This window comes from Solanum verrucosum, unplaced genomic scaffold (assembly GCF_900185275.1).
Source record: "Solanum verrucosum unplaced genomic scaffold, falcon-dt-bn FXZP01000009.1, whole genome shotgun sequence".
In the NCBI taxonomy this organism is placed as follows: Eukaryota; Viridiplantae; Streptophyta; class Magnoliopsida; order Solanales; family Solanaceae; genus Solanum; species Solanum verrucosum.
This window is the reverse complement of record NW_026020231.1, coordinates 2,966,217-2,990,008: the sequence shown is the minus strand read 5'-3', so window position 1 is coordinate 2,990,008 and position 23,792 is coordinate 2,966,217. Positions and strand designations below refer to the sequence as shown.

The window sequence follows — 23,792 nt, the reverse complement described above, 5'->3', positions numbered from 1 at the left end:
TATATTTTAGCGGATACAAAATGATTAATGCAACACCTATTTTGAAATGAAAAACATAATACTTAACTAACGATAAACATATTTTTACATATTAAAATCACTTAAAAATATTTATAACTAATTTTAGAAGCATTAATGATTGGTAAACTTAAAAAATAATTAAAACTAATAGAATTGGGATATCTTTTTATATATCACGTGAAAAATAATTTTCTAATTCTTTTTTATATCAATGAAATAGATAATCAGGGGAGAGATCAGAATATAAATAACAAGCACATGAATTTAATTAAGTGTTAGATAAAATATAATTTCAGTTATAGTATGTACAATGCTGCCAAACGAGGCGCGAAAATAACAGGTTTAAGTTACCATTAGTTTCGATTTCAAAATTCTGTTATTACTACGCGTGCCATAAATGATGTTTATCACCCTTCGTTGTCACTTATCGTCTTTCTTAACCAGCTCTTGAGCCTCCCTGCGCAGATAAATTTGAATAAATTGATTAACTTTAGCTTAAATTTTATATTTGTTTCAGTTCAGTAAATACATGTAAATTATTAGGGAGATCGCATTGACTAAAAAAGCAACAAACTAAAATTTGATACTCCCTCCGTCCCTATTTAGTTGTCCACTTTAGAAATGACACACATATTAAGGCAACAATAATTAGCATAGTGAAGTTACAATTTTACCATTATAGTATAATTTATAATTTCAAAATAAATTCACTCAAGATAACTAATTAATGCTGGGAAGTTCATAAGTTTATTTACTTTATTTATGATAACTTTGTTTAAATAATGGTATAATAGAAAAAAATTTATTGTCCTTTCTTGATTTATTAAAATGAACAACTAAATACGGACAACTAAAAGAGAAAATATGGACAACTAAATAAGGACGGAGGGAGTATCAATAAACTTCAAATTTTCACTTCATCTGTACAATAATTGAGCTAAAAGTCAATATACGAATTCAACTGAACTCGATAGTTTAAATTCAAACTTTATATTTCTATTATATATATATTTTAACTAATTCAGATCGAAGCTACTAACATGATATATACTACTTAAAAATTTAAAATTCTGAATTCGAAGCTACAGTTGTATACACATAAGTATTAAGAGACATCCACGCACTTCGATAATGTGTATGTGTGTGTATATATAGCCACTTCATGGCATCCTGGCCATTTATAATAATATATAAATTAATGCAGCTACACTTTTTTTTCCGATTTTTATTTGCCTTTGCCACCACTATCCCCACAATCTCATTTCATTCCTCTCTCATCTTCCTTACACTTTTTCCTTTTCCAACCTCTTCCTACCCTTTCCATTCAACAAAAATCGCCGTCATGCCTGAAAAAGAGTGGATTCAATCGGCAATCATGGATGACTCTGTCGTTGCTGAATTACTCTTGCGTCTCAGCCATGCCAATCCATCTCCATCTCCGATTCCGGCTAAGTCGAAGAGGGCAGGTTCACCGCTTGAGTGGTCTGTGCGTCGGAGCAGGTCTAAACCAGTTTCTGTTAATGCTAAGAAGGCGGCTCCACGTGCTAGTCCTACTACTCCTTTGTCATGGAGTGGCGCCACATCTGTTAGTTGTGGAGGTGGCGGAGGTAGTGGTGGCGCCGTTGATGGTGGCTGTGAAGAGTCTAGCGGATCTCCTCATCCGCTATACAAAACTCCAAGCAGCACGAGATCTAAGGTTTGGATGTTTGTTCCTCTTCTTCTTCTTCTCTCTCTCACTCGATGTGCGTGCTTTTCGTGTACGACTATTGGTTTGTCGATCGTGTGTATCGTTTACAGTGAACGGCGGATTCTGTGTTAATTTATCTGGTGTGTGGTGGTTATGGCGAGTTGTTAATTAGTTGACGTCAGTCTCTTCATTTGAGTCGCGTGTGTCATTCGATTCGTTCCTCGTGACTCTTTCAGAAATTAGGATTTTATTTTATTTTTAGTTTCAAAAGCGTCCATTGGAAGCAAATAGATATAGCAATGGTTTTCATTGGTTTCATCACCTGTCTCTGTTTTTTCAGTTAATAAAATAACAAACTCACTTATCGGATTAGCTTCAGTTCCGTAGGTCTCCGGTGAGTAAACGGCGGTCGTCGTTGGTGGCTCCGTTTTATTCTCCGCGTGTTGACCAAAGTACCCCTTACCATATATAAATCTCCGGACTTTCCAATTTCCCCATATTCCAATTTAATGTTAACTTATCTTTATTAAAGTTACTATTAAATGAATATTTACAAGGATGAGAAAAGTGGTGAACTTTACTTTCAACGTATGTTGTCAGACGCACAAGATTGAATGACTCTTCACGTTTTTCTCTCACCACCCGAATCTCCCCATTATTTTGTGGCGTCTCCGTGTCACAATTTCTACTTCCAAATTACCCAAACACCCTTTAATTTCGTGATAATATTTCGAAGATAAAATTTTAAAATCTGATTCAAAATTTATGCCCTTAGCCCTATCTTAAGGGCAATTGAGTCAATTTGGCCGACCTGATGAAGTGACTAATAAAATGTCTCCAGTATTTGTCGGGGTCGGTTCACTTTTGAACCATTGGATTTGGTACTGAATTGCAAAATAAGCCAACTCCTCCATTAGTCAAACCCCTTTTTGTCCTCACTTTTTAGTCTATCTACTTACTTTTTTTTTGTGTCTTTAGCTATAATTAGTTGGGGCATTTACGTCAATTTAAACATTTTAGTTTGAAATTTTGATAATGAGTAAAGACTAAAGAGGATGGCGTGTGTTCGTGGCAAATAGGTCTGCGTTCAGTTTGGTGGTAGTGTTTGTTAGTGGTTAAGCAGTTTGGTGGAGTAAATTTTTTTTTAACTTTTTGTAAACGTGGAAAATTGAGAGGAATTATAAAGTGTGGTAGGATGTAGAGATAGCTTAAACTGTGGGTTCAGAGTCAGAATCTTGAATTTAAGCTTTGTCGTTTTATTCATACCCACAATCTAAACGACATTTGGTTGACAGCAAATGAAAAGGAATATTTTGGGGCACCCCACAACCGTACGTAGTCAAATATCAGTGATTGTTAGAAATTTAGAATATGTGCAGCTTCTATACACACCTGTTTTTTTCGTACTCAGTAACAAAATTACTTCAGATTCTGTCACGGTCAAAAAAGTTGGGACTATCATGAAATTAGTCAAGTTGCACGAAAGCTGATCTGGAAATCACGGTAAAAAATAAATAATAAAAAACAGTGTAATACCTATCGCTTGGCAGCTTCTTGTTGTTAGTACTCCTCGGCGAGCTAATCAAGAAGTGGCAGCTGTATAAGTGAAAGTGTTTAGTCAAAGAAGTGTTTTTTAAATGGAGGGGTTTAGCAGAATTGCATGTGTTAAAAAGGTGTCCTAGGGGTTATTATCTACGACAAAATAGGTGTATTGTTGTTAAAGGAAACTTCATTTTATATCTGTCTCTGGCTTATTAACAAGTTTTACTGTCCCTACTTCTCTTACTTGTCTAAGAAAATTGTCGACCATATAACTTTCTTTGGTGTTTGGATAAGGAGGACATGTTGGTCGCAGATTGTGTCCCATATATTTTTTGGCTTACATTGTGATTAATGCTTTGAACACACTGTAGTGTGCTAAATATGTATGCAGATATATCGACATGCCTTTAATATATACTCTCTCTTTGCAATGAATTATTATACACTATTTTCTTGAAAGCGAGCGCGCTTTTGATTGGACATATCATTATCTGCAGATTTTGCTGGACTCTCAGGTTAATGGTACTAGTGATGCTACCACCAGCAAAAGGTCAAGAAAGAAAAAGGTTTGTTTTTACCCTCCACTAAGTTATATATAGCCCATTTTGCTTTTAGGAATTGAGATAGAATAGTTCATCTTAAGTGTAACATTTGTAAATGCAAAGTAGTTTGTAGTTTGAAGTTTGAAGGAAGACCCATTGCTTCATCACTTTACTTTGATTTTTTACTAAGTGCGTGACCCTGCGACGTAAAATGTTCTATTTTCATTATTCCAGGACTACTAAGTCACTTTTTCATTTTTCCTTTTTATCCCGTCTGTGATGAGCAGACATTGGCTGAGCTGAAAATGGATGAGATCTTGCTAATTAAGGAAAGAAAGCAATTGAAGAAGGTATTCTTCTTGGCTATTGTGAGTAGTTATACTTATAGTTTGATTGTATTATAAGTTCCTCAATTAACACCACTCTTTATGCAGGAAGTGGCTTTACTACGCGCTAGCGTGGAGAATCAGAGGGATACAAATCAAAAACTGAAAAGAATGAAGGTAATATGATTATCTATTTGGCTGGCTGGTCTATTTTATACTGTATGATACCTGTTGCTTTTTTTCTTTTTTAATCATAGGCAACCTTAATATTCTTGCACAACTGTCTTTGTAGACTGATTTTATCTTTGCTAGTGAATCAAGATCACTTAATGGTTAGCGCGAATAATTAGCATGTGGATGTATTTTCTTGATGAATTCCCTAAGTAGTTTTTCAACCCTCACCAAGAACATAAGACTGCCACTTGAAACTACGAATAAGCAAGCTTTACCTACTTTTTCTCGACTACAGATCAAGAAAGAACGGAGGTATAGAAACTGTATACTAACTTAATGTCCTTTTCTCCAGCTTGATGTGCTCCCTCAGCAGGCAAATGAAAGAGGTACAACTGTTTCATATGATGGGAGTTCGGGTCAGTATCAGCAAGAGGTTCTACCAAGCTATCCAGCCATTCCCATCTTACTGGAAAAAGTTGCAAACAAGGTTGCAGTATCGCCATCATCTCTGGAAAAGCAGCAAGATTTCGCAGCTTTGGAGTCCAAATTTGTACTCCCAGACCTCAATATTCCATTTGGCGAGGATTCTGGCTCTGACATTCTCTGGGGGTGAACTGAAATACTTCTGCATAACAGGGGATCCTCCAACACAGAAAGACAAGTATAAACTAGTAAGGGCTAACCCTGTTATAGGATGAATTATGGATTCAGTAGTAAGTCAGGACTTTCTTTCCTTCACCACTTGTCACACAGAAGCTGCCAAAGTGGATTTTTAGTCATGAAGGTACTGAGGGTAGTTAGGATCTGTGATATTTCTTTGAGAAGATGTCAACCATAGGTTAGAGATCCTAACTTACTAGTTGCAGTAGACATTTTTTTTTCCTGACAGGTTTCTTCAGTGTCCGATTCTTTGGGGCCAACCCTCATTCCTTCATAGTTTTTCTCTGGAAATATCTACAGATAAAGATGTAACTATTTTATATATCAGTTGATCACATTACTTGAATACCATAACTCTCTTTTCTCAATTGATGCATACACTTGCATATTACATTATTTGTCTGCATATATTTTCAGACCACTTCAAGCCAACTGAGGCTTATTTTTTAAAATAATGAGGTGAAAGGATGTGTTTATCTACATGTTTAATATCGTGTCACTCCAACTTTGTTCTGAAGCTTGGTGGAACTTTAATAAAAAATGATAGCATTTTATCTCTATATTCTGTTCTGTATTACAAAAATAAATCTGCAATTCCCTCAATTGTGCAAGGAAAATCCCCTCAAGCCGTTATAAAGATCATTACAACTGGGAGGAAAAACTGGCTTCAGTGATGAAGACGAAAGCACACTATACGAAGAGGCAGAGACTTGATGACATCTCTTCAAGTTTATCTCTCTCAATGATGTACAATTTTCTGCTGTCACTCCTTTACAGTCTTCCAAGTTCAACTTCAATAGGGGAGGACATCGGCTACCAATCATGGCCAGGCCTTCATCACTTAATGCTGCCCGAAGATTAGGCAGTTCAGCGCCTATTCCTATATGTCTAATCAATGAACAACCACAAAAATCCAAGTTCCAGCACACCTCAAAAGCAGAAGCAATTCACGCCTCTGTAACCCTGCTACTGTACATATCAAGAGTCTCCATGTTGGGGAACATTAAAGCAGCTTTTGTGAGAGAGTCCATCATTCAGGTACGATGCAAATTTCAAACTAACAGTCTTGATTCTCGTGTTCTTCACACCATTATGAAAATAATCTTTCTCCCCCAAATCAGTATCATTAAGATCTATCATCTCGCAACCAATAATATGGTCCAATTTAACTGTTTCTAATGAAGGACAATTTCTTGCAAGCGTGAAGAAGGTGGAAATGGTCAAATTCAATACATGCAATAGCTGAGATTAATGGTAACAAGAGATTGTAGATATTGGGATAAATCATTCATAGACTCATCAGTCAATAAATTTACATCAATCAGAAATAAGCTCTTTAAGTGTCTGATATGCATACAGAAACAAAGAGATACAAGGATAATGTGACATTTCCACACCTACAAAGCGAAAACCTCTGCAGAGGGAGAGAAGTTTTGGCTACCAAGAAAAGGAATTCATCCGAAATAGTGAAGTCAGAAACTTTAAGTTTCCAATAAACTTCCATACATGGTTCAGAAACTTCAAGTGTCCTTAAAGCATCCAATGTTTGGAATATTGGACACTGAAATCGAACTCAAAGCAGCACAAGCACGCTCTATAGAAAAGATCCCTTTCAAAGTTACTTCCTCCCTAATGCATTGTAAATTCAAACAATTCCTATACAGAGCAACCATAGACCGATCACTAATCCCTGAATTCCCAGAAACATTAATCTTACTCAAATTAACAGATAAAACCTCAATCCCAGAATCAGTCACAAACAATTCGTGACGATTTAGAAAACTAGGGTTTCTTGGATACCTAATGTCTAGCTCTTCCAAAAACTGAAACGACTCTGCTATAACATACAAACAAGAGTCTCTAATTGATGTGAGATTTCTGCATTTCAAACCATTTAATTTACGCCCCAATTCCTTCAACCCCTCTATGGGTAAAAAACTGTGTTTAGACAAGTCAAGTCGTACTAGATTGGGTACATACTTGGCAATAGTAAAGAGAATAAGCTCAAGATCACCATCGAAATTGCTCAGATCAATGGAATTAAGATGAGGAAATCGGTGAATGAGTTTAGATAATGTACCGTGATGTATTACAGACAAATGGAGTCGTAGACCATTGGTGATAGAGACCATTGAATATTAGTTCCCAACATTCTTCAGGAAAATATTTGCACTCTTTCGCAGTTGCTCTTTGCCTCCGGTGTCCCGTGATCATATTGGAGCCACGATTAAATTCAATAAAGAAAAGGCTAATATATTCCTTGGTTCATTTCGATTTGTTTGTTGGTAATTTTTAATTATACATGACTTATTAGCTATGCATAAATAGATAATGAAGAGATTATAATACATGAATTATTTGTTCGGAAGTTCTGTTTTGTTGTATTAGAACTTATAACTATACTATTTTTTTTTGTTTATTTTTAATTGTTATGTTTATTTTTACAGTCAAACGATAAGAGCTTTGATTAACATTTTATGATTTTTTATCTCTTTCGTATAATTTTGGAATATCTAATTTTTTGTTTAAAATATCGAATTGATATAATCTAATTTCACTTTAAAAATTAGTCAAATTGACTTTCGAAAAACGCAGCATGACAATTAAAAGTGATCGAAATGAGTATTTAGTTATAATGTTTTGTTCTTTAAAAATGAGGCGAGGCAAGGCAAGAATATAATTGGCACGTGAAAGCACTTGAATCAAAGTATGCGTGGAGTGATAGGGAGTAAATTTGTTACTTAAGTAGTAGTTTTTATCTATGTATAATAATGTCTGCATGATTATTCAATCTTTTATTTAGCGTAAAATAATACATAAATTGATTCGTTATTTCCTGAATCGTTATTCAATCTTTAGTTTCACATAAAATAATACATGAAGCTTTAAAGACGTTTGTTTAGCTGTCGCTTCTTCTTCTCCTTCTCCGCTTCCTCAAACTTTAAGATAATTTGTCATAGGAGTTCAATTCTTCAGTTAAGACGCTTCAATTTTCCTATTTAAGACATCAAGACACTGTCTTTAGTTCAGTTAAAAAATTCAAGATTGCGCGTCTTAAGTTCCAACTTTTTGTGATCAAATCAAGGATATTGTGTCTTAAGTTCAAAATTTTCAAGTACACAACTTCGTGGCACAATGTCTTTAATTTTTTCAATTCAAGCTTTAGAGTTTGAGCTTTAGTGACCTGAAGTTTAGATAGTTCAAACTTCAGAGACAATCTGTCATGTGTCCCCAAGATCGATTTATGTAGACAAAACTTTAATGCTTATGTCTGAAGTTCAATATTATGGTTCCAATTTCAGGCCATTAAGGAAAATAAGAAATGAGCGCAACAGTAGTGACTCTTTTAATGTAGTTATTTGCTGATTAAAATTATGCATATGTATTTACCAAAAAAAAAAACGATGCATATGTGATATGTTCATATCAGTGGCCAGCCAAGAACTAACGGAATTGATTTGATTCAGTCCATTTCAAATTTAAATACTAATTGGTCCGGTCAATAATTTTATCTTACATATTCCACAATGTCATTCGGTCTTAAATTTAATACCAAGTAACAATTGATTTGCTTCTAACTGTGTACAAAAGAATATTAACAAAACAATGGTTTTATATATACCAAGATAAAACTATTGATCAACGACAGTAGGATCAGGAGTATTTGAAGCAGTGAGAGGGGAGAGGGAAGAGCCATCAACGTAAGGGCATTAATAAACACACACTTGTTACCAATCTTTCAATGTTTAACATAAGTAGAAACACTGGTAGAGGCAAGGAGTAGGGAGGAAGAAGAAGATGGAGAAAGAATTGGATTGAGCAACGAATCAAAAATGGCAGAAGCTAGAAACTAAATTGGATTTTTGAAGAGAAAGAAAAAGTTGGCAGAATGAATAAGGTTATGGGTTTGTAGTCAGTTTACAGTAAAATGGCGAAGGTGAATTATAAAGAACCTATTTATACATGCTTGTATCAAATCATATCTAATCTTATAATTACACAACGATATTTGGAAACCATATCTAATCCCAGAAATAATCTGAAGAATCAAAACTTAATCATAAGAGTATACTCTAAATAAGAACATCCAACGTGATGTTGCTCCTCTGTTTCCACCTACAGTGGTTCAACTTTCAACTAATACAGGAGAACTCAACATCTGGTTAATAAGAACGAGAAAAACTGGAAAATGCAGGATGAGTAAGGGAGGGGGGTATGATTGCAGCGTGCAGCTGTGAAACAAATGTGAACAGATAATGGCAGACTGCAGAGTCTAAATAAATTTTCATCAAAATTTACAACAGATAAGAAAAACTGGACTAGTTCTATGACACGATTGACACAGTCTAAATGTTTGAAATCAAAGAGACACAATGCATAATATGTGCTACATACACCAGACAAAAACTAGCCTGAGTACACTCGACATCCATGGTGCAAGTAAAATCCCCTCAAGCTATCAGTAAAAGCAGAGCAACAGGGCGGAATAACTCTCCTTAGCGATGAAGACGAAAACACCAAATTATTCAGAGAATTGATACTAACTTGAGGACACTTCTTCAAGTTTATCTCTCTCAATGATCTACAATTCTTCACCAATGCATGTAAGCCCTCTGCTGTCACTCCTTTACAGTTCTCCAAGTTTAATTTCAGCAGTCGAGAACATCTGCTTCCGATCATGACCAGACCTTCATCATTTAATGCTGAACCAGCTGCACTTATTACCTCAAGACTAGGCAATTCTGCACCTTTTCCAATATGTTTAATCCCTGAACAGTTATCAAGTTGCAAATCCCTTATCTGATTACACACCTCGAGAACACCAATAATACCTGCCTCTGTAAGGCTAGTACATGATATCACATCAAGAAAGTCCATGTTGGGGCACATCAAAGCAACATTCATGAGAGAGTCATCATCTAGGTAATGGTTAGTTGCCAAATTAACAGACCTGATTCTCGGGTTCTTTACATCATCATGAAAACAATGCTTCGTCCCAAAACCAGTATTTTCCATATAAATTTCCTTTAGTGAAGGACAGTTTCTTGCAAGTGCGTAGAACGTCAAATTGGTCAATCTCATACAACCACTGAGATCAATGGTAACAAGACATCGTAGATATTGGGATAAATCATCCATACACTCATCAGTCAAAAAATCTACTTGAACCAATGATAAATACTTCAGAGACTGGTATGCACACAACAACTTAGAGATACCAGAATATGTGAAATCTGTACACCAACAAAGTGTAAGTGTATTTAGAGGGAGAGAAGCATTGGCCACCATGAAGAGGAATTCATCCGTGATAATCGAATTGGAAACCTCTAGTTTCTGTAAAGTTCGGCTAGAAGTAGCCAAACATTCAAAACCAGAACTTGATTGAGCAATGTGAATCTCAGACACTGAAATCCAACTCAAAGCAGCACAAGTACGCAGTATAGAAAGGATCCCTTTTAAGGTAATAAAAGGGCAATCATCCATCTCAAGGCCTTCCAAATTCAAACAATTCATAGAAAGCGCAACAAGCGACCTATCAGTAATCAAATGATTCCCAGAAACATTGATCTTACGCAAATTACTCATATTCACAGACAAAACCTCAACTCCAGAATCAGTCACAGCCAAATTACTAGCCTCTGATGCAATATCCACAGAATCCAAAACATAATCTGTACTCGGATAGCTAATGTCCAACTCTTCCAAAAACGGAAACAACTCAGCAATAACATACAAATCAGAATCACGCAAAAGAGTTAGATTGCTACATGCCAAAACCCTCAAACCCTTTAATTTCCGCCCTAATTCCTTCAAACCCTTAAACGGTAATTTCTTATGATTCGAGATATCAAGTTGTTCGAGATTGGATGTATACGAAACGGAATTAGCAAGATCAACAAGCACAGGATCAAGGTCACCACTGAAATTACTAAGATCAATAGATTTAAGATTTGAAAATCGATGAATGAGTTTAGATATGGTACCGTGGGTGAGCAGAGTCGAATCGATCACCGATAAACCGATGCGCAGACGATTAGTGAGAGCAAGGAACTGTTTGGACACCATAGAAAACGACTCCAAGTCGGATTTGTGATGAAGACGACTGAATATCAGTTCCCAGCATTCTACCGGCAAATCCTTGCACCGATTCGCCATTGATTTTAGCTAATTAGGGCTAAAAGTTTGCATACAAATGAAACTGACTCGGATATCGAGAGAGAATTCGGAATTCAGTTACGAATTCTGTTCTGGCGAATTTTGGAATTCAGTGTACTTTACAAGTGAATTTTGGATTGAGGCAACTCTACTTTTAACAAATTGTTGAAGTGGGTCTTTATCTTTTCGTTATTGATAAACCAATCCAAGAACTTTTTGATTTTGTCCATTTCAAAATTTAAATTTCAGATCTACAAAGAAATAGCTCCCATCTTATTTTAAAGTGCCTGTTTTGAAATTGAATTTTATTTTGACATGTAGTTTATATTTTTTCCTCATAAATATTAAAATTTCACAATTTTTGAAAAATTATGCAAACTTCTCCATCACTAAATAATTTTTCAATTGAACAATTTTAGTTTATAAATAAATGAAATATCTTAAGATGTCGGATGGGTTGATGTGTAAAGGGGTAAAAGAGGGATGGAAAAGAGGGCGGAGATGTAGTAGAAGAAAGGGATATGTATAATTGGTTAACGAAAAAAAAAATTCGTACTTTCTTTTAAATATTTATAGACGTGATAGATAGTTAGTAGGTAAGAGAGTGTCCCTACTAGTTTATCTTGTTGCCTTTATTAGTATAAATAGGACTACTCCTATGGCTTATTGTTCTTCGATTTCTATGACTATTTAATATTTCGTAGAGTATGTTTGTAGTATTATTTTGTTATAGTGTTGTTATGTTATTATTTGTCATTTATGTTAATATTTATTGTCTATTGTATTTGTTGAGATATGACACTTGATTCTGAAGTCTAAACAAGGATGAACATACCTCTGATATCATGTTAGATATGACATCTAGGCCTGAGCATATTTCAGTTCAAATCGAAAAAATTGACCGAACTGAAAAAAATTTAATTTCGATTTTTGTTTTTCAGTTTGATAGGTCGGTTTCGGTTTTCAGTTTTCAAATTTCAGTTATTCAGTTCGGTTTTTGGTTTTTAACAAAATTAATTCGGTTTAACCAAAAAACTGAATTTTAATACATTAACACTATACTACACTTAGGGCTTGTTTGGTGTGATGGATAAGAATAAATAGTCCTGCAATAAAAAAAATAGTCTTGGAATAAAATTTAAATGTCTTGTTTGGTTGACATGTTTGGGATAACTTATCCACAATTTATAGCATAGTGATGTGATAAGTTATCCCATATAACATTATGGGATAAGTTATCCCAGGATAGTTAATCCTGAAATAACTAGTTTCCAACCAAACGACCACTTACAACCCAGCCTATCCAATGTCAATAGCCCATTAAAATTTGGCCCAATTTGGCATTTGGGAGTAACCCACTGTAGCTCCCACACTTATGAATTACCCAATTCTCAATTCGGAATCCTAAATTGAAACTCCCATGACTGAAAATTGAAACCCCTAAATACTACACTCTCACAACTCACATTTCTACGAATTTTGTAAACCAAATCAAACCGACCTGAACGCCTAGCCCTAATGACATCTGGGTCAAACTCAAATTCAAAAGCTAGCTAATAAGGGAAGTATTGCTCAAATCCATATAAGGAGACTACTAGTATATTCCCTAACCAATGTGAAACTTTTACCCAAGAAGTATTTTTATTATGTCTTTTACTAGATTAATTTTATATTGAATCGGGGTCTATTGAAAACAGTCTATTTACGTCTAATGTAGAGGTAAGGTGTCACACTATATTCCCTAGACCCCATTGTGTGAGAGGTTGTTTATTGTTGTGTTGGATATTTGTATGATAATAATTAAAACGTTTTTTGAAAAAATCAAAGTCGTAATTATATTATATATAAAAATCAAAGTCAAACAAATTATAATATTTTTAATTTATTTATACCACAAAATATAGAAATTAAACTTTAAAATACCAAATTATATAGAATTAGTTTAACATATAGGATAATGATAGTAATATTTTGAAAAGAAAAAACAAACTAAAATTATGGAATAACGGAAAGTTTTACGGCATCACTGTTCCTAACTAGTGAAAATTTATTTTATCTCCCTCGATCAATAATGAGATTTCTAACTAATGAAAGTTTTGTGACATTGATGTTCATTGCAACTCAGTCGATCCGTTAATCCATTTAACAAAGAATAAGATACTCGATTAATTTGATTGAATTTCAAAAAAGTTACCACAAAATAGATTTCTAGTGATATCTAAGTTTTTTATTCTATTGAAATATATAATTGTCTAAATCTTATCAGAATTTGCAAAGTGAAACGAGCATATGTAAATTGATCTTAAGATAAAGTCCAGCTGATAACTTAAAGAATCATGTTAATTATAGAGTAATTAATAAATTATACTTTATAGTAGTAGTAATAAAAAAAGCAATCGTTTACAGTAGCATTAGGGGTTTTAACTACAATTGAGAAAAAGTAAAATAGAAAAAGAAAAATGCACTAAAGGAAAATTAAAAACATGCGGTTTCAAATTCAATGGAGATCGTGAAGACGTGAACCATTAACTATTAGGCGAATGGTGGCGAGTCCGGCTGAGGCGGAAGCTCAAATGGCGGAATTACTGCAACTGGCGGTGCTTGATCGGGAACTAACGGTGACGGAGGAAATGTTTCTGGCGGTTGATCAGGAATTACAGGTGACGGCAGGAAATTGACGGGTGGTTGATCAGGAAACATCGGTGACGGCATGAAATTGGTTGGTGGTTGATCAGGAAACACCGGTGACGGCAGAAAATTGGTTGGTGGTTGTTCAGGAATCAGTGGAGACGGCAGAAAACTGTTTGGTGGTTGATCGGGAATCACTGGCTGGTCATCTGCTGGCGGAAAAATAGGGACAAGCGGTGTAGCTGGTGGTAAATTTTGTTCCGGCGGTGGAAGAGTGAAAATTGGAGGTGGAGAAAATATAGGGGCAATTGGTTCAGCTGGGGGGAAATCTTGTTCTGGTGGAGAAACTATGGGGAAAAGTGGTGTAGGTGGGGGGAAATCTTGTTGTGGTGGAGAAAATATGGGCACAAGCGGAGTTTCTGGTGGAAAATCTGGTGGTTGAGGGGTTGGGAGGGGAAAATCGGGTACCAACGGAGGAGGAGAAAATAGCGGAAAATTGGGAGTGTCGTCTGGGTCAGGAGGGGACCACCAAGGGAAGACAGGTTCCGCCGGTGGAGGTGGCGAAGCAACTAGTGGTGGTGGGAAGACAAAGAATGGTGGAGATTCTGGCGGAGGTGGGGAAGGAACTAAAGGTGGTGGTGGAGGAGAAGGTGGCGGCGGAGATGGAACTAACGGAGGAGGTGGGAAGACCGGTGGTGGTGAAGCTGGTGGCGGAGAAGCGACTACGGGTGGCGGTGATGGCACTACGACCGGTGGAGGAGATGAAACAACCGGTGGAGGTGACGGCGTAACGAGTGGAGGAGGTGATGGTATTACTAATGGAGGTGGTGGAGACGGGATAACCGGTGGCCGTATAACCACTGGGGGAGGAGACGGCAAAATCGGAGGACGGAACGGCGGAGCTGGGCGGCGAGGTGAGGGAGAAGGGGAAATTGGTTGCGTAAATGGGTTGTTTTGTGAGTTACGAGGGAAAGGCCATTGACCACAACTTCCAAAGAGGTATGAAAATAAAGGATCACAATTACGCGAAGATGACGAAGACCTTCCTCTTGATCTTCTCCCACCACTGCTTCTTCTACTTCTTCCTACGCCGCCGTGGCTTCTTCTCTTCTCTTCTTCATTAATCCCACTTCTCGCTTCCACTAATAAGGTTGAAGAAATCAAGAGCAATGCTATCAAACTTAGAATAACAATGTTAATTTTCATCTCGAATTATTCAGTAAGTGTCCTTCATTTTCCATACAATGTTTTGATGTTCATATATATGCAGATTTATAGAGTTATTGAGGAAATGATATTTGTTAGTGGCACATAGAGTGATAAATGCGCCACATCAGTAAATTAATGCATCACAAGTATCGATGGAATGTGAACTTGACCGGAGTCTATCCGCTTATAAAGGTTGGCATATCAAGGTTAAGCTTGTGTTTATTGCAGGATGATTGAGTAGAGTTAATGTCATTTAGTTGTTGAACCGTGAACATTACTGCAAATGTGGGATTAGTTGGAGGGATGATTGATGAATGATCATTTGCAGGGGACAGTTCGCTGTGGAAAATGCGGCAATTGAATGAAGTGTCTTGTTGTATGTGCCACCCTTGATTCTTTCAGCAAAGAGCTGACCTAAAACAAGATTGAATGTAAAAGAGATAACTTACTAGAAACGTTTAATTCTCATGCAGGTGTTTTGCAGAGTAGAAGGATGCTACAATTCGATAAGGATACAGCCATACACCAGAAACAATCAAACAAGTGTTATTGTTTGAAAAAATCACACCATATACACATTTAAGAGGCAATATTACGAGTTTTAAACCTACTCTTAAAAAACTCTTACTTATAACAGTTTAATTACGGGTTATAACATATCAATTAAATTTATCTTTATTTAAAAATCAATTAAAATTTACTTTATTAAATGATTAATCTTTTTATATTATTAATTATTTAATTATATTGATTGTAGTTCCTTTTATATAATTAATAGGTGAGAGAAATAATATTAATGAGAGAGAATCAATTTGTAATTATCTATTACACCTTTTAAGGGATTTTTTAACTTATTCAAATAACTTTTATTTATTAATGACTATTGGGGCCTATAAATTTTTTTTTCAAAAATAATTTATCACGGTATATTTTAACATGTAATTTTCTCTCTCTTTAATCTATTTTTTTTTGCTTTTCTTGATTATTTTTTTTATTTTAAATTTTGATATTGTTTTTTTTTAATCTGATTTTTTTAGAATTAAGAATTCTATATTTTGAAAATTTGATTTCGTTTTCTATTTTAATTAATCTAAAACTTGATTTCTAGAGAAAAAAACCGTTTTACTTAAGTTTTGAACTTGTTTTTGGTGTGTTTTTCTATATCTAAAATACTGTTTTGTTGGTGAAATAAGTATATTTAATTATGAAATTTGTTGATATATTTAGATAATATGAGATCATAAAATCTTTAATAAGGATTTCTTAAGTTTTAGCTTAAATATGATAAAAAAAAAAATCACACTTGAATACGAAATATAAATTGAAGAGAGAAGAAAATATAGAACTTGTATTAATTATTGCAGTTTAGACTTTTAATTACATGTTTTGATTTTTGGCTGATGTATATTTCTTTTGCTACAATTTCTGACAACAATATATAATATGCATTGTTTTACAATCAGATTTATTCTTCCTGGATTTATACCCATTGGATACTAATTTTATACATTTTTATTTTTTGTCTTTGTTCTAAAATTTCAAGTTGGATACCAAGTGTATATAAATTGGATAAAACATTAACTTGTTTTAGATTGTCTAATTTGGTTGAAATATCAACTACATTTTGTTTTTTTTTTTCATTTTCAAGTGGGATATCTGTTAGATACCAATTGAATACAACATTAACTGGTTTAGGTTGTCTAATTTGATTGAAATCTCAACCACATGTTGATTTTTCAATTTTCCAATGGGATATCAATTCAATACTAAATTTATACAAATTGGATACAATATTAACTAGTTTTACGTTGGTTATTTCAGTTGAAATCTCAATTACATGTTTTTTTTCAATTTTACCACTGGAACGTCAGTTGGATACCAAATGTATACCAATTTCATACTAAGATTTAACTTAATTTTTCCAGTCAATATCAATCGCATACAAACATTATCTATTTTTTGAGTATACATTTGAAAAACACTGAATACACAAATGATTAACTAATACACATAATAAATATCTGAAATTATAATTCATTAACTTAAAAGACAAAATAAATCAAAACATGAGCTTGCCACAATAAAACAACCAAATAAAAATAAAAATAAATTATGTCTTTTTTTCAGAAGGGTAATTTGAACATGTCTTCCTATTGTGTTCCTCCCGACGACATGTACTGCACGTAATCTTAGACATCTTGAATTTCACATCAGCATATCATTTACAAGTTGCGGTCTCCCTACAGTTCTTTTTTAACCAGGCGACAATAATTTCTGCTCCGACACTTTTTGAATTGCATAGTTTTTTGTTTCATCATAAATTATTGTGTCAATATTATATCATACAAAAGTACAAATAGCTTTTATACATATGTTATATCAATATACAAATTTCATACCATTTTTATGCTTACAAAATTCATACAAAAGTAAAATTACATATGTTATTTTAAAACAATTTCATATGTTATTACAAAATACAAAAGTAAAAACACATATGTTATATCAGTATACAAATTTCATACAATTCTTATTCACACATTTCTTACTTATTTCATGCCAAAAGTTATCAATTATTCATACTAGGATCATGCCACCAGGATACCAAAATAATTCCAACTTAGAAATATTAATTGTCATTTCTTTAATAAACAGTATATCGAATTCATTACATTATTATTCTCAAAATTCATTACAATATAATGCCAAAAAAAAAAATTCAATCAAACCAAAAATCGTACCAAAACATTATCGATTGTCATACATGCTTGGTAGTATAAGCATACAAATTCCAGAAAAAATTATCTATTTTTTAAACCAAAAATATACCAAAAAAAAATGCGTTAGACAAATAATGAACAAATTCAATGTTCATATCAAAATATAACATTATACATTTTTTTAAAAACGCCATAATTCAAATTATTATACACAACAAAAAATTTGAAATCAGTATACAAATTTCATATAATTATCATGCACATTTTTCATACCTATTTCATGACATAAATCGTCACTTTATCACAGCAGAATCATGCCACTATAATACCAAAATAATACCACTTTTACCTATTAATTGTCATTTATTAGACAAATAGTATACGAAATTCATTCAAATATAATTCTAAAATCGTACTAACATCGTATAACCAATATACCAAATTCAAATAAATTTTATGTAATTTTTTAACCAGAAACATACAAAAAAATGAATGTTCAAACAAAAATCTATACCAATTTCAAACAAATTTATGTAATTTCAAAAGTGAATATTCATACCAAAAACGCCATAATTAAAACTATTATTCACACACAAAATCTAAATATTTTTATTTCCAGAATCAGTGTTCATAATTTTTTTGAACGTTTGGTTTGTATTACAATACAAATAAAAAATCGCAAAGAACACTAACCTGAAGGATCTCATCTACCACCATGTTTTATTAATACTAATAAGAAGAGGTCCAGAAAATAAAGATTATTGAATAAAAACGAATATGAATTAGATGAGAGTGACAAGATTTCTGGAAAAAATCGAAGAGAGAGAAACGTAGAAGAAAATGGATGAAATCAGAATTTTTAATTAATTTTAACAAATTAGAGTGAAATAAGGAAAATAAATATTCTTAATTAGTTTGAATTTCCTTAATTTATGCTAATTAGTAATTATCTTCAATCAATTCAAATTTAATTAACACACTTATTTCCGTTTTTTTACCTTCTTTTTTTTTCAGAAATGAATTATTTTATTTTTTTATCTTTTTATTTTTTTCAAAACAAATTTTTACAATTATTTAAAAAAAGCTTTTTTTTTAAAGAAACTGTTACAACCTGAAATTTTTTATTGTTACAACTTGAAAGTTTAATTCTATTGCTATAACTTGAAAATATTAGTCTAATATATGTCATATATGAAATTTTCACTTATTGTTTCTCTACTATTGTGTTGAGAGGCCCAGCCTATGTGCTCGTGTTAGGCCCAATCAATTGGTTTGGCAAAAATTTGCCCCAAAAAAAAATGGAAATTCAAACTGCTAACTGTGATGGGCTTTTCTTTCCAAACATTGTCAAGTAGAGCAGTTAATATACATTTATTAGGTTTAATTTAACAACATTTTTTTTGTCTACCATGAGAGATGAGTTATCCCTACTTATCATCGTATGAACAGGATTTATACACAGTACTTTGTGGGGAAAAAAACTGTCTACAACAAACACTTGAGCTTGCAGGAAAATCTTTATGATTAAGAATGTGTAGTACTACTGTAGGAGGAGACATTACATAGGCCCTGCCCATCTTGGAATGCACAGAAGAAGCCCAACACAACCAAATTCATGGCCCATGGGTGTTGGTGACTAAGTAAAAATTTGGAACAGTTGTGAGGGTCAAATTATTTTTTATGTCTATATGTAGATGTTGAATCCCTTCGGTTAGTTTGTGTGTACTTCTTTCGTTTTTGAACCCATGAAAATTTTGACTCTGCCAAAAATGAAGATTAGATATTAGTAGTTCAGAAATGCGTGTGAGTGGGCCTGAATTTCTTTTTCTTGTTGTTTTCTGTCGAAAAGGTATTCTATTATTTGAATTTTGAGTTAATCTATGAAATTTGTAGAATCAAAGCTTAAGATAATACTTAAGAAATGCATTGACTTACTGAATCCATTATGCAAAACTATCACAAACCAATGTAGTAAGCTGACAAAATAAGTGATACGCGCGTGATAACAACACCACACACGACGAGCATGCGTACCCTCAACTCTGTTTTTTTTTGTTTTATTCTATTGAGTTTTCTTTTTCTTGTCTCAAAAGAAGTTGAAGGTTTCCTGCTGTCAATCTTAATTGCTCATCAGTTATTACTGTTAAATTTTTTTTCCCGTCATAATTCCTCAATTATCGGGTGTAGTACTATTAAATTGATTCGATAATTATTGTTAAGTTATGAGCTCTAATTATTGTATGTAAACGAATTTGAGAGAAAGCAAGCAATGGCTCTTGAGTCCCACCAAGTGTAGTATTTACTTCCTCCTCATGCTATTAAAAAATGTTCACCTTTTTGTTGTACACTTTAAAAAATTTAAATAATTTATCATATTTTATTCTTAATATATTGAGTTCTAATTATTTTCAATCTATTTCCCGACTTATAATAATTAGAAATAATTTAATTTTTTATTATTTATTTATTTATTAATTTTTAGAGTAGTAGTTTGGTTAAGTAATACACAGCGCACATTTAATTTGCCAGCAGTCAGCAGCTGTTGGGCTGTTACTCTCGTGGGGATTATGTAGGGCTGATTGTCGTCTTTCTTCAAATTGCAATTATCACTGGTGAACAATAAATACTTACCTCAGCAAAAAAATAAATTAAATAAAGCACACAGCACTAGAAAATAATTAAAATATATTTATTTGACTTTGGGAAAATAAATTAATTCAATGTATAATGAGGAAATTATACAAAAATATCAGGGTTTCAATTTGAATAGAAAAAATAAAATAACAAGGAATAATTGTACTATAATTAGAGTAACATAATTTATACTATAGTACAATCTAATTAATTACACTCAAAACTCAAAATGTAGTCCACCCAATTCATATCGGCATAACTTGTGTACATATAATTTCTTAGTTAAAATAATGTAATAGACGAAAAGGGATTAAATGTAGGTTTAAACTATAATAGTGCGTTATAGCTTAGTACAATAATATATAGTATATATTAGTGGGATCCATCCAAAAAGGTGAGTGATTAAGTATTTTAGATCTTGAATGGTACTCAATTATGAACTATCATTGTCAAATCAGATTGTTTTTTATCTTATTATTATATATATATATATATATATATATATATATATATAAGTCTAGAAGTTGTTGAGGGGTTTGATTTTTCTTTCCAAGCTAGTAGTCGGTGTAGAATAAAAATTATTAGTCCCAAGGGCCACATGGTAGCTTCAATAGTTCCTCCGTTCTATTTCATGTGTCATAGTTTAATCGAAAAAAAACTAAAAGTATATTTGAATAATAGAAAAAGGTTTTAAAATATTTTTCTTTCATCTGTTGGTATAAAAATATCTGTTTATTCATATTTTGGTCTAAAGATACTCTTCTATTCACCTTTATGGCTCACATATACTCTTAGAACTAATGTTCTCTTCTTTTTCCTTTTTTTTTTTAAAGTTGATTTTGATGTTATGAAGAAGGATATTTTGACTTGAATAAATTATGAAAAAAAAGTATTTTTTTTAAAAAAAAATTATTTGTTGTAGTTTTTTCTTTTTAAAATATAATTTGTATGGGGTCATGAAGCATGCATATTATTTTAGTTTGGATAAACTATAAGAAAAAATCTATTTTCTAAAATATAAGAACCAACATATAGGTGGTATCAGGTATGTTAACACACTTCTGATCAAATTTAATTATGTAATTAATTTTCACTACCTATAAACTACACCCTCAGGCTGGTTTTTTTTTTCTTCGAGTAGAAGTATCTTAACCTCTTCAGCAATGCTTCACAAGTAATATTTCTTACTTTTTTCATTTTCTAACCGTGGAAATATTTTATTGTACAATTCATTTGAAAAATAAAAATAAAAATACATGTGATGAATACACGAACCACATAACATACACAGACAAAAAAAAACATAAAATATTCGATAAATAATATAGATATTTTTTTAAAAAATTAAAGATTATTTTTCATAATTTATTCAAGTTAAAAAATATACTTGTTTCATGACCCCCGAAAAATAATTTAAAAAAACCCTACAACAAATACAAAACACTAATATAGTGGTTTTTAAAAAAGTTTAAATTTTTTTTCATATAATTTATCAAGTCAAAACAATATCCTTCTTCATCAATCCAAAACAAACTTAAAAAATAAAATGCAATAAATACAAAAAACTATTATCTTTTTTGAAGAAAATAAAATAAAATTGAGGTTCTTTTGACTTGGATAAACTATGGTGAAAATCTAGAAGAGGTGAGGTTTTTATTTCATCCAATAAGAAAATGACAAATAATAAATATTTTTAAAACGAAATAAAGAGAAGGTAGTTTGTTTTAAGAGTATGTGTGAGTCAAAAAAGTGATTGGAATGGTATTTTTAAATCAAAAAATTTAGTAAAAGGGTATTTTTAGACCCAAAAATGGATAAAGGGTATTTTTAAACCTTTTTTTATAATTAGGGATATTTTTTTTTACCCTTTTCATAGTTTAATTAGATAAAAATATTTACTAATATAAAAATAACACTTTTGAATATTTTAAACCTTTCAAGTAAAATCTTTTATGTCCAATTGATCAAAATGGTGTGTATAAGAAAATATAAATATCTTTTGAATCTTATAATTTTAAAAATGTTATATCATTGGCTCCAAAAGATTCATTACCCATAAAATGAGATTGATTGTTATAATATATGACACCTATATAAAAACATGTACTCCCTTGTTCAAATGCATTCAATTCAAATGTTTGAGAGTTAAGTTTTATTATATATATAAGCGTAAATTTAAATATAAAATTATTATTTTTTATAGAAAAGTTACATATTTAAAAATTATATAAAAACTTTTTTTTTCCCATTCCTTTTTAGTTTATGTTGTATTTTTTGAGAGTAAACTTGACTAAATTGCAAATCTATATTAGATTACATTAATTCTATATTTTAAAATAAAAATTTAGATATTTAAAAACTATATGGAAAGTACTTTAAATTACAACGTTTTCATATCAATATGATGAAAAAATATATGTTAAAATGTTAGTCAAAGTTCATATAGTTTGACTCTCAAAAAGAAAACTATGAGAGTACTAAGAGCCCGTTTGGATTGGCTTGAAAAATAATAATTTTGAAGTAAAAAATAAAAGGTCAAACTAAAATGGCTTTTAAGTTTAAAAATAAAAAGTATGGGGAGACCTACTTATTTTAAGTTATTTTTAACCTTCTCAAACACTTCCTAACTAATTTTAAGTCTTTTTTTTATTTATTTATTTTAAGTTATTTTTATATTTGCCAAACACTTCCAGAAGTCAAAACCGACTTAAAAATAGGTTTGACCAAATTTTAGGTCAATTCAAACACTCTCTAAGTCAACTCTCTCAACTTTAACACTGTTTGACTTGACACAAAATTTAACAAAATAATATAAAGTTTTTTTAAATGTGTACTACAAATTACAACTTTTCCATATCAGTATGATGAAAAATATTTTTTAAAATGTTAGTCAAAATTCATATAATTTGACTCTCAAAAAGAAAATTATGATAATTAAAAAGGAACAAAGGGAGTACTAAGAACCCGTTTGGATTGACTTTAAAAAAGTAGTCTTTAAGTAAAAAATAAAAAAATCAAACTTAAATGACTTTTAAGTTTAAAAATAAAAAGTAAAGAGAGACTTACTTTTAGTTTTTAACTTATTTTAAGTTATTTTTTAACCTCTCAAACACTTCCTAACTTATTGTAAGTCATTTTCTGACTTATTTTAAATTATTTTTTTGATTTATTCTAAGTTATTTTTATATTTGTCAAATACTTTCAAAAGTAAAAAACTGATTTAAAAGTAAGTTTGACCAACTTTTAAGCCAACCCAAACACCCTCTTATGTTGACTTAAAAGTTGGTCAAATTCACTTTTAAGTTAGTATTTGACTTCTGGAATTGTTTGAAAAATATAAAAAATAACCTAAAATAAGTCAAAAATGATTTATAATAAGTTAGGGAGTGTTTGACAAGATAAAAAAATGATTTAAAATAAGTCAAAAATTAAAAGTAGGTCTCCCCCCTACTTTTTATTTTTCAACTTAAAAACTAGTCAATCCAAACGGCTC

General features: G+C 32.0%; 3 protein-coding genes across 3 annotated transcripts; 1 reads left to right on the top strand and 2 right to left on the bottom strand.

Annotated features, from left to right (window-relative positions):
- The first annotated feature begins 1,219 nt into the window (after positions 1-1,219).
- LOC125832591 (uncharacterized) lies at positions 1,220-5,320 on the top strand. Its single transcript, XM_049511781.1, has 5 exons — positions 1,220-1,717; positions 3,748-3,816; positions 4,080-4,142; positions 4,227-4,295; positions 4,645-5,320. The coding sequence occupies exons 1-5, from the start codon at positions 1,220-1,222 to the stop codon at positions 4,903-4,905; spliced, it is 960 nt and encodes a 319-aa protein (XP_049367738.1). The 3' UTR covers positions 4,906-5,320.
- A 231-nt stretch (positions 5,321-5,551) lies between these two features.
- On the bottom strand, positions 5,552-7,084 carry LOC125832262 (uncharacterized). The gene is made up of 4 exons (XM_049511407.1): positions 6,623-7,084; positions 6,310-6,513; positions 5,995-6,194; positions 5,552-5,840 (listed from the first exon to the last, which is right to left on the bottom strand). Exons 1-4 carry the CDS (start codon positions 7,082-7,084, stop codon positions 5,552-5,554), a joined length of 1,155 nt encoding a protein of 384 aa, XP_049367364.1.
- Positions 7,085-9,200: 2,116 nt separating this feature from the next.
- LOC125832261 (F-box/LRR-repeat protein 3) lies at positions 9,201-11,018 on the bottom strand. The gene has a single exon (XM_049511406.1). It carries the CDS (start codon positions 11,016-11,018, stop codon positions 9,360-9,362), a length of 1,659 nt encoding a protein of 552 aa, XP_049367363.1. The 3' UTR covers positions 9,201-9,359.
- Between the last annotated feature and the right edge of the window lie 12,774 nt (positions 11,019-23,792).

Coding starts and splice junctions, on each gene's coding strand:
- LOC125832591 (XM_049511781.1), top strand. CDS start 1,220: ATGCAGCTACACTTTTTTTTCCGATTTTTATTTGCCTTTGCCACCACT. Junction 3,817..4,079: donor AAAGGTCAAGAAAGAAAAAG/GTTTGTTTTTAC, acceptor TGTGATGAGCAG/ACATTGGCTGAGCTGAAAAT. Junction 4,143..4,226: donor AAAGAAAGCAATTGAAGAAG/GTATTCTTCTTG, acceptor CTCTTTATGCAG/GAAGTGGCTTTACTACGCGC.
- LOC125832262 (XM_049511407.1), bottom strand. CDS start 7,084: ATGGTCTCTATCACCAATGGTCTACGACTCCATTTGTCTGTAATACAT. Junction 6,514..6,622: donor GGATTAGTGATCGGTCTATG/GTTGCTCTGTAT, acceptor GTTCGATTTCAG/TGTCCAATATTCCAAACATT. Junction 6,195..6,309: donor CCTTGTATCTCTTTGTTTCT/GTATGCATATCA, acceptor CATTAATCTCAG/CTATTGCATGTATTGAATTT.
- LOC125832261 (XM_049511406.1), bottom strand. CDS start 11,018: ATGGTGTCCAAACAGTTCCTTGCTCTCACTAATCGTCTGCGCATCGGT.